This window comes from Onthophagus taurus, chromosome 11 (genome assembly GCF_036711975.1).
Source record: "Onthophagus taurus isolate NC chromosome 11, IU_Otau_3.0, whole genome shotgun sequence".
Taxonomy (NCBI): domain Eukaryota; kingdom Metazoa; phylum Arthropoda; class Insecta; order Coleoptera; family Scarabaeidae; genus Onthophagus; species Onthophagus taurus.
In genome coordinates, this window is record NC_091976.1 from 33,267,184 (window position 1) to 33,278,406 (window position 11,223).

Consider the following 11,223-nt stretch of genomic DNA (forward strand, 5'->3'; position numbering starts at 1 on the left):
TGAACCTTGACAAAAAAATACTTGACAATGTCTTATTATAATTTTTTTTTAATAAAAACTGTCTGTGATTGTATCAAAAACCGTTTTTTGGTTTATATATTAAAAAGATACAAATAAATAGGTTACAATAAACGAATTATTTTTAAACAATCTTTTTTTCTTTAAATTATTAAATTAAAATTTGCATTATTTTACTTATGCAACCAATGTCACATTTACCTAATCTATTGATTTTAAATTGTAATTGTAAAATCTAATCATTAAATTTTGTACACATTTAGTCAACATTTATAATATTAAACAATATCATAAAACCAAAAAGGATAAATTAAAATAAATATTTTTTAAACAATAATTAGCGCCCTCTGTTAATAACGAACCGAAATCATTTTAATCTATCAAAAGTCAAAAAAACTTTTAGGTTATTTCACTTAATTTAGCTATTGAGCTATTAATTAACGAGGACCTTAACGAACAAGGTCCGTTGAGTAAACATACTGTATAAGGTTAACCAACTCCATATCAACGCCGTTGTTAAGAACGTTTCCCTCCCAAAGACCTTGCTGTGAGGTCATTGGAAGAATTGACATTTCAATATTTTTATTTATACAGTGTATTTCACTTAAGAAGCAATATACAAAAATATTATTAAAATATAAAGCGAAATATTAAAGGTTATAATTTTATTATTGTTAGGTTATCCAACTTAACTCGATTACCATGGTGATTAAGATCCAAATATTGCAGGTGCTTGTCAAAATTGAAATTGAATTTAAGTTTTTTTAAGGAAAAACTCTTATTTAATTGGTTTAAATGGCTGTATTTAACTCAAAATTGGTTTATCTAGGGTATTATAAACAAGGTAAGTGGATTAAATCAAAAAAAGATATTTTTAATTAGGTTACAATTGATAAAAAAATCGGAATAAAATTTTATTATTTTAAGGTTATCCAACTTGACTCGGTTACCATGGTGATTCAAATCCAAATATATATTGCTTGTCAAAATTGACGTTGAATTTAAGTTTTTTTAATGAAAAACATAATTAATTGGATTTAAAGGTTGTATTTAATTCAAAATGGGTAAATGGATGAAATTATAAGCAAGGTAAGTGGATTAAATCAAAAAAAAATTTTTTTTAGGTCAGTTAAAATGTACAAGAATTTATGATTAAATAACAATTAAAACTAGAAACTAACACTAGACCTGGAACTAGAAACAGTCGGGTTTAGTCGTGAAAAAAACTTTCAGTTGTCAATGTCAACTTTAATTTTATTATTATATTCGTAATCTTCATAAAATAACCTTTAAAGTGAGTCCAAACTTGAGGCATTTATCTCAAAAACCAAAAAGCTCGAACTTTTAACTTTTAATTTTGACATATTTGTCAAGTTCATTAAAAAACCTTTAAAATGAGTCCAAAGATGACGCACTTATCTCAAAAATCAAAAAAGTTAGAATAAAAAACATTAAACCCGAAGTTAGCAACAATGAAGATAGCAATTTAATTTTTAAATATTAATACCAACCTTAATTTTTTATATTTTTTATTATATTTTTGTTTTTGTGACAAATATTAAGACATTTTATAAAAATTATGATATTGACATTTCAAACCGGAAGTTGCTTATATCTCGATTAATATTGGAATTAACGTATCATGTTTGGGCTCATTTTAAAGGATTTTTCACGACAATTACAAATATGTCAAAATTGACGTTGACATTTGTAACCAAAAATTGACCATAACTTCATTAATATTGAAGATAAATATGTCGTGTTTGTACTCATTTTAAAGGATTTTTAATGGAAATTATTGACAAATATGTCAAAATTGAGGTTGACATTTTAAATCTGAAGTTAGTTATCATATAATAGACAATTGGACAACTTCATGGTGTTCTTTCACGATGTATTCTTTATTAAAAAAACCATTAAAATGAGTTGGATAACCTTATAACTAATACTCGACGGACCTTGGCTCAATAATTAACAAAAATATATATTATTTCTAACTAATACAATATTAATAATGCGTATTGTATGTTAATTAAACTATTAATGAGTTTTTATACAAATGTTTAACATATGTATTCGACAGTAAAGGTTAAAATTGACAATTGGAACGTACATAACTTCACTTATTATTATTATCACTAAATTTATCCAATATTTATAATAACATCATAAAATTGAAAGAATAAATTGAAATAAATATTTTTAAACAACAATTAGCGCCATCTTTCAACAATTAACCGAAGAAAATTCATCAAGGTCATTGGGTTATTCTAACCTCTATATTAATAATCAGTTTTTATCAATTTCTCTAAACCAACATTTAGCCCACCGCTTCATTTAATAAATTAATAAATAATTCTCGAAATTATTTAATAAATGGCAAAGAATATAAATAAATTATTTCCCATAATATTACGATCTCGAAATTATTCCACGAATCACCCAGAAAAATGGTAAGTTTTCGTTACTTTAAAAACTTTTAATTAAATTAACAATAAATTTAATAACAATTAATTCACATTCAAACATTAATTAATTATTAATCACATTAACCTAACCTTTATATTAACTTATATTACTTTATGTCAAATTGGTTGCATAACCTAATTAATTATATTTTAATTTATTTTATTTTTTTAGTAACAATTATGATTTGGTTGTTATCGGCGGTGGAATTGTAGGAATGAGCTCAGCGAGAGAATTAAAAAATCGCCACCCCAATTTAAAAATGGCCGTTTTAGAAAAAGAATCAAAATTGGCCGCTCATCAAACGGGCCACAACAGCGGTGTGATACACGCTGGGATTTATTACACACCAGGTTCATTAAAAGCAAAATTATGCGTTGAAGGGATGAAAAAGCTTTATGATTACGTTGAGGAGAAATCGATTCCCAAAAAAAGGATTGGAAAATTAATTGTGGCAACGGATCAAATTGAAGTTGATCGATTAAACGTTCTTTACGATCGTGCCTTAAAAAATAAAGTAGATAACGTTGAATTAATCGATGAGAAAGGTATCAAACAGATTGAGCCTCATTGTAAAGGGCTCAAAGCGATTTGGTCGCCGAATACTGGAATAATTGATTATTCGTTGGTTACAGAAGAATATGCGAAAGATTTTAAAACTCAAAATGGCGAGATTTATTTAAACTTTGAGGTTAATTCGTTTTCGTCGAGTGATAATCCCGATTATCCAGTTCGAATTTCTTCGAAAGATAACAACACGGTTTTAGCTAAACACGTTTTAACTTGCGGTGGGTTACATTCCGATAGATTGTCGGAGTTATGCGGCTGCAACCCAAACCCGAGAATAGTTCCATTTCGAGGAGAATATTTACTTTTAAATAAATCTAAAACTAACATCGTCAAATCGAATATCTACCCCGTTCCGGATCCAAGATTTCCATTTTTAGGGGTTCATTTCACCCCGAGAATGAACGGAGACGTTTGGTTGGGCCCAAACGCCGTCTTAGCCTTTAAACGGGAAGGTTACAGTTGGTTCGATGTTAACCTTAAAGACGTTTGGGAGTCGATTTCGCACAGCGGTTTTCAAAAATTGGCCTACAAATTTTTATCAGCTGGATTAGACGAGATGTATCGCTCGATTTTCATTGATAAACAAGTTAAGATGTTGCAAAAATTTATTCCTGATGTTACGATAAATGATGTGAAACGTGGACCAAGCGGAGTTCGAGCCCAAGCTTTAGATGCGGATGGGAATTTAGTCGACGATTTCTTTTTTGATATGGGGAAAGGGGATTTTGGGAAAAGAATTTTACATTGTAGGAATGCCCCGTCACCTGGAGCTACTAGTTCACTTGCTATTGCAGGAATGGTTGCTGATAAAATGGAGAATCAATTTAAATTATAAGAAAACATTGCATTTTTTTGTTGAGTTAATAATAATTTGAATTATAAAATTGAAATAAAATTTTTTTAAAATGGCGTTTGTGATACTCATTCTTGCCAACCATTTAAAAATGAATTTTACTCTGTCAAAAGTCAAAAAAAACAAACTTTTAGGTTATGTTATTAATTAATTTCAATTAACGGTGAAAACGTGTATTATTATATATTAATCTAATATTAGAATCAATATAACCTTATTTATTAGGTTTGTTTGATTTGAACTTACTTTATAAATAAATAAATTGGTACTTATCTGGGTTATTTTTATAGGTTAAGTTTCTTTGGATTGGGGTGTTAGGATCTCACTGCTGGTTGAATTAATTCTGGTTCATCTCGTCCAATTTAACTATAGCTTAAATAAACTAATAAAATATTTGATTTAAATTCTAAAACTAATCACCAACTTGAACGATTTTTTAAATAATATTTTTTTTTAGGTTATATTGACATATACAGTCTACTTGGATCAAGATTTATTGTCAGCTTAAAATCATTTTGGGGAAATTATTTAAAGTTTCTGATTAAAATTAACCTCACTTTCATTTAATTTTAAAATTATTTATTGAATAAAATAATTTTGATCTCTTTCGTAGTGTAAAGTTAATATTTAACGTAAAAATAAACATTTTAACATTATACATTAAGAATTCCTTTCGTTGTTAACTTCATGTAAGTCTTGGTAATTTAATAGAAAAGTCTATGGAGATTTATTTTTGATAATTTTCCAAATCTAGAAGTAATTTTGATCTCTTTTATGGTGTAGAGTTAATATTTAACGTAAAAATAAACGTTTTAACATTATACATTAAGAATTCCTTCCCTTTTTAACTTTATGTAAGTTTTTGTAAGTTAATAGAAAAGTCTATGGAGATTTATTTTTGACAATTTTCCAAATCTAGAAGTAATTTTGATCTCTTTTATGGTGTAAAGTTAATATTTAACGTAAAAATAAACGTTTTAACATTATTCATTAAGAATTCCTTTCCTTTTTAACTTCATGTAAGTCTTTGTAAGTTAATAGAACAGTCTATGGAGATTTATTTTTGACAATTTTCCAAATCTAGAAGTAATTTTGATCTCTTTTATGGTGTAAAGTTAATATTTAACGTAAAAATAAACGTTTTAACATTATTCATTAAGAATTCCTTTCCTTTTTAACTTCATGTAAGTCTTTGTAAGTTAATAGAAAAGTCTATGGAGATTTATTTTTGACAATTTTCCAAATCTAAAAGTAATTTTGATTTCTTTTATGGTGTAAAGTTAATGTTTAACGTAAAAATAAACGTTTTAACATTATACATTAAGAATCCTTTGCTTTTTAACTTCATGTAAGTCTTTGTAAGTAATGGAAAGGTCTGTGGAGATTTATTTTTGAGAATTTTCCAAATCAAGAAGTAATTTGGGTCTCTTTTATGGTTTAAAGTTAATATTTAACGTAAAAATAAACGTTTTAACATTATACATTAAGAATTCGTTTCGTTTTTAACTTTATGTAAATCTTTGTAAGTAATAGAAAGGTCTGTGGAGATTTATTTTTGAGAGTTTTCCAAATCAAGAAGTAATTTTGATCTCTTTTATGGTGTAAAGTTAATATTTAACGTAAAAATAAACGTTTTAACATTATACATTAAGAATTCCTTTCCTTCTTAACTTTATGTAGGCTTTGTAAGTTAATAAAAAGGTCTGTGGTGATTTATTTCTGAGAATTTAAAACAAAATCTTAGTAATTTTTATATTATGGGGTTAATAACATAATAAGGAATGTGTAATAAAACGAAATTCTTTTTTTAGTTTTAAATTTATTAAATAACAAAGACGAGCTGTAGGAATTTTATAGATGACGGCATATGCATAAACTTACACTATAAAACTGTTCTACAATTGTTGTTTAAACTGCGTATTCCTGATATTCTCTTGTATTTGCTCATTATTTTTCGCTGTTGTTATTCATTTCCGTATTTCTTTTAAATTTAAATTAACATTTTAGGTTTTTTTTTTATTCCATCTTTGACCAACTAAAGTGTACGATTATGACGACTGCCATGACTTATTTTTTCGTTTTTACTTTTTTTTGCAAATAAAATAAATAAGTGTTTATTTTGTTAAATACATTTCTAGTGATTAAGTTAGACTTATTTACAAAATAGTTATCCTCCACTTGGGTATTGTACCTTACGGTGTTCTAAGATAGTCTGTGGTATAAAAAATTTGTATAAAAATTTAGAAATTTCTTTATTTATGTTTATTATACACATCTGTAAAGTAATTCTGTATAAACATTTTTTTTTATCGGGAAATAATACAAGTATATTTGTGTACAGGCGGCTTTTTCTTTTTATTTTTACATTATATATTTTTGTGGTTTTTTGAACACAGTAAAGTAGACACCCAACGTTTTGTTTTTTATTTTCTTTTTTTTTAATTATTTTTTTATGTAAAAACTGCTATTATATTTGAACACATTAACCACTGTATTGCAGTAGTAGATTGAATAGGCCCCGGTTGCAAAAATGATTTATTTTTTTTCGAAATTAATTAATAAAAATGTAGTAAGAACAAAATAAAACGATAAAATGAATTTAAAAGTAAATAAAAATCTATTTTTTAGCTTGTTTTTCTCTGAGGGTTTCGGGAAGTAGTAATTACAACTAATTACACTACTATTTTACAACGGGAACTCTTCTTTTTTCTTTTAATTTTTATTTTTATCATCGAAATGCGTTTCCTCCTCTTTTCTTTCTTTTTCTTTCATGTTTCTTATATACAAATAGAGCTTCAACTAAAATAGTACACAATTCCGTCATAATTCCCAATTATAATCGTTTAATCGTACTTTTTTTATCGAAATTAATTTTAAGTGGCGTATTTATCTTTTTTTAAAAAACCAGAGCCATCTTGCACGTTATTTTTTCTTAATAATTTTTTTTAAATAACTTACAGTTATTTGAAATTATAGGAAACATGTATACTTCTTATTAACTGGATATTTTTCACTATAATGATACCTCCTTAAACTCTAGGCATAAATTACATTATTTGTTAACTTATCAATCTAAAAGTGTTTTAATTTCGATTTCTTCGTCTCTTCTTCCTTTCTTTCTTTCTTTGTTATTATTATTTTGTTGTAATAAACGCGGATAAAGTCGTACAACAGAGCCGAAATTAAAACTCGCCCTAAGTCTGTTGTTGGATCACTTTAATATTAAAATTAACCCCGCGTTTTCTTTTATTTTAATCGGTTTTAGTTAACCATCTTTCCGTTTGTTTATTTATCTTCCTCTAGAATCTAATTCACCTAAAAATTTTGGTCATCACATTCTCGTTGATTAAAAAATAATAAATTGAAAAATCGCGCGCACTCAATATCTAAGTTATAAATAAAAATTTTTTCGTTCAAATTTTCTCAATGGATCGCGACGGGACTTTTTTGAACGCACACCCCAACCATTGGACTGTCCTCTCTATCGTTCTGCGAGCTACTGTTGTTGGGTCCGTTTTGTGAGACGACGTGTTTCGACGTTGGGGCCAAACCAACATCCGGCACGATAAAACCACCGTACGATACCGGATACATCTTGTGTTGTTGCTGCTGCTGGTGGTGATGGTGTCTCGATGGTGATGGATCGCACTCCATCGCCAAAGTGTTGTAATTCTGTTGCGGCGTTTGATAATTGTTATGCTTCGTCGGAATGTCTCTTTGTCGTCCCACCATATTTAACCCTAAACATTAATTAATAATGATTATTATAACATTTCAAATTCAATTTAAAAATTAATGACAAGAATTAAACTGATCAAATAAAGAAATGAATCTACAGAGATGAAGTTGTGAAGAAGAAAAAGCATGCGGATGATTTTTATAAGATGATGCGGGGAAATCCAATACCTGTGTTAGTGAATAAACGACCGGTCGCCGTAAGACTATGTTAGTCATCGCTGTGTTCCTGCCATGTCTGTATAGAACACAATGTATCAAAACTATGACTTTTACAAGATCGAAAAGAATCATTCTACTATTTAAATAAATAATTTGCAAATAAGTTTTAGGGGAATTTCATGTTTTCAAATTAATTTGTCACAATTGACGTTTGAAATTTTTTTAATTTGACATTGACAGGTGTTAAGACACTAAAAAAGATTTTTTATTATTTAGAATTTTTGTAGATTTGATGCAACAACTAAAAGAATCAGGACACTTTTTGTGTGTACAATTTAATTATTAATGAGTTGTGTTCAGTTTGAGGAATTCAAATCAAATTTTAAAGATATCTTTTAATGTTTCCATGAAAGTATTTTATGCAGATTAATAGCAAGTTTGAACTCGTTTTATATCTAACTCATCTTAGAAATCATCTCTTGTGTCAAATCCGAAATTGACAGATTTTATTACAACATCACTTTTCTACAAATTATTTATATCTTACCCAGGTTTATTAACAGCTTACTCAAAAATAGAATCTTTAAGCTTTAAATATATTTACTGATTTACTTTATAAATCATTTTTTAACTTCTCAGAATGGAAATAGGAATGATTTTTTAAATTTTCACAAAAAAAATTTATTTTTACGGAAATTATGCAACCCAAATTGCTTTAGAAGAAAACAATAAATTAAATATAAGATAGTTAGCTCACAACAGCTCTTGTAATGATTTTGTATATGTTAAAAGTACATAAAAATCCTAATATTCTATTTATATCTATATTTCATCTGATTTCCAGGACAAAACTATGCTAGCAATTCATAAATTTTTGATTTTCTTAACCTAATCTCATCCTTTTAATTCCTTAACCCAAATGGCTTTGTAAACAAAAAAAGTTATTGCAACACAATTTATTCAATAAACTTGTAATATTAATAAACAAATTAACTATAAACATTCGATTATTTTTATAATTTAACATCAAATGGGGTCCTTAAAAGTTCTAATGAGACTCTAATAATTCTAGTTTCCAAATAACCTGTCAATTTATTGTCAAATTTTAATTTATTAATTAAAAAAATTAAATTTAATTAATTCAAGTAGAATGATTCTTTATTTTTAATCCTTTAACGCATCTTTTTTATAAATTAAACAAACAACAGCGCCATCTTTCAATGAACATTAAAAGTAATTGACATTTAAATGACACATAACCTAAAAAGTAAGCAAAAATTATTTACAATTTTAATAAAGTTGTTGCTTTAAAGGATTAAAACACATTAAATGCCCAAAGAAATTGCAATGATAAAAAAAGCAGCTCTGGTAAATGTTTTGCAATAAATTACATTAAATGTGATGTATTAATTATTTCCATTTTTGTGATTGTTTCGATTAACTCACCATGTTGACTGTTTGAATTGGACATGTCCATATTAACAGCGGGGCTAACACTCGCACTGTTGGCGGTGTTAGTGCCTTCATCCGCCGTTCTCTTAAAGAAATTATGTTGTAACGCATAATAGGGCGTTATGCGCGTCTTTGGATCGTAGTCGAGCATACGCAGGATCAGATCTTTAAATTTGAGGTAGTCGAGCATTAGGTGGCCCTGTTCGCCGTATCGCCGACCACCAGGACCCCCCGTTTCAACACCGAGGATATCATGGAGTTTCTTCGTACCCGGTGGTTTATATTTTTTACTGTCTTTTGTCTTACGAAGAACGTATCTAAGAGAGAAACGATTTATCGAGGTTAAATGGATCAATTTAAGATAATTATATTTAATTGTTTACCGTCCGTCTGGAAGTTTATCAAAGAATTTTCTCACTTTCGTTCCTTGATCAAGGAGATGTTTGGGTGGCATACCTAAGACTTCAACGATTTTATTCATTTGGTCTGCTTCGTTTGCACCGCTAAATAAAGGTTCCCCGGTGTGCATTTCAACAAGAATACAACCTAACGACCACATATCGATGGCCAAATCGTATTGAATACCCAGTAAAACTTCGGGTGATCGATAAAACCTCGATTGAATGTATTGGTATATCTAAAAATAAATTAATTTTATTAAAACACGTCCATAATAATTAAATAAATAAAATTACCCTATGGCCAAGTTGACAGGAACTTCCAAAATCAACAATTTTAATTGCCGATCGTTTTGGATTGCACAAAAGTATATTTTCCGGTTTTAAATCGCAATGAATGATGTTAAGTTCGGGCGTCGAAAGGAATAAAAGTGCCGTACACAGCTGCTGCGCGAATTTTCTCGTTAAATTTAAAGATACTCCACGGAAGTTTGTGTTTCGTAACAAATCGTATAGGTTGTAGGATAACAATTCGAATACCAAACACAGGTGGTTGCGCCACATAAAATGACGTTTTAATTTGACTAAAAAATTGAAAAAAAAAAATTAATTACATTAATTAAAACCAAAAAAAATCTTACCTATATAATACTTGTTCTCGAGGTCAGCTCGATTCATCATTTCGAGTAGTTTGACCTCGATTTGGGCTTGATTAAGGAAGGGTTTCTTGTTCTTAATGATCTTGATGGCCACGTGACACTGTTCGTCGTGGTCAAAGGCCTTCACCACCTGCCCGAAGGACCCTTTACCTATCAGCGAGTCAATCTCGTACCGGTCGAGGAACTTTTCACCGTTTTTCACGATATAATCGTGATTATCATCGTCGTAACCATCATTGTACAGCTTCCTCTCCTTCTTGTGTGAGCTGTCCTCGCCCTGCGTTTGCACCGCCCGTCGTTTCTTTTTCGCGTAATACACCTGCCGGGAAAAAAGACTAAAATTAACATAAATTCGTCGTTTACGAAACGAGAAAAATGGAGGTTGTTGAAGAAAAAACGCCCCCTTAATATTTTTGCCCTCGAGTAAATGCGACTGGCGCGGTGCTAGTGGAGTAATGGATGTCAATTAGAGATGTTGCGAAGGCGGTTGTGGGCCACAGACCCTCCCCAACAATTAGTCTTTCTACCGTCGAGTTAACCGCGGGAGGTTATCTCCTTCAAAATGATACTAATATAAACAAAAATAAGAAACTTAATAAATAAAAATTTTACTTTTATTTATCATTTCTCTATTCTTACGTGGTGATTCTTTTGAGTTGTACAAGGTTATGTTTTTTTTATAACTGTCAGATTGTAGTAAAATTGACAAGATTAATGGGGAATTTTATTATGTCAAGTTTTGAAATCAAATCGATTTTCGCTATCCAAAATGAAAAAAAATTAGTTTTTGGTTTTATATTTATACATAAATAATTGAATTAAAATGAAATAAATTTTTCTTAACTTCAATTACTAAATAAAATCAATCCCAAAAGTTTGACCTTGAAAATTAAAGTACTGCAGAAAAGTG

General features: G+C 28.8%; 2 protein-coding genes across 4 annotated transcripts in view; one reads left to right on the forward strand and one right to left on the reverse strand.

Moving 5' to 3' along the window:
* The first annotated feature begins 469 nt into the window (after positions 1–469).
* Positions 470–3,963, forward strand: LOC111425060 (L-2-hydroxyglutarate dehydrogenase). 2 transcript variants are annotated; one of them, XM_071200026.1, is made up of 5 exons: positions 470–723; positions 788–862; positions 946–1,107; positions 2,236–2,471; positions 2,659–3,963. In XM_071200026.1, exons 4-5 carry the CDS (start codon positions 2,395–2,397, stop codon positions 3,887–3,889), a joined length of 1,308 nt encoding a protein of 435 aa, XP_071056127.1. In that variant the 5' UTR covers positions 470–723; positions 788–862; positions 946–1,107; positions 2,236–2,394; the 3' UTR covers positions 3,890–3,963. The 2 variants fall into 2 exon arrangements, with proteins under 2 accessions (XP_071056127.1, XP_071056128.1); XM_071200027.1 differs by lacking the exon at positions 2,236–2,471 and having other exon boundaries at positions 472–862.
* A 1,898-nt stretch (positions 3,964–5,861) lies between these two features.
* The window catches only part of LOC111425035 (minibrain), a 78,634-nt gene continuing 73,272 nt past the window's right edge, over positions 5,862–11,223 (reverse strand). The window contains exons 3-8 of one of the 2 annotated variants that reach the window (XM_071200299.1): positions 10,296–10,632; positions 9,952–10,238; positions 9,640–9,893; positions 9,251–9,573; positions 7,814–7,880; positions 7,290–7,647 (exon numbers count right to left, since the gene is read on the reverse strand). In XM_071200299.1, the coding sequence (XP_071056400.1) occupies positions 7,858–7,880; positions 9,251–9,573; positions 9,640–9,893; positions 9,952–10,238; positions 10,296–10,632 (1,224 nt within the window). In that variant the 3' untranslated portion in view covers positions 7,290–7,647; positions 7,814–7,857. Of the gene's footprint in view, positions 7,648–7,813; positions 7,881–9,250; positions 9,574–9,639; positions 9,894–9,951; positions 10,239–10,295; positions 10,633–11,223 lie in introns of both variants that reach the window. The other variant, XM_071200298.1, reaches the window with a different exon arrangement.

Bases quoted from the DNA above. Each gene is read 5' to 3' on its own strand.
- LOC111425060 (XM_071200026.1), top strand. From the start codon at position 2,395: ATGGCAAAGAATATAAATAAATTATTTCCCATAATATTACGATCTCGA. The intron at 2,472-2,658 runs GTAAGTTTTCGT...TTATTTTTTTAG, and splicing joins ACGAATCACCCAGAAAAATG to TAACAATTATGATTTGGTTG.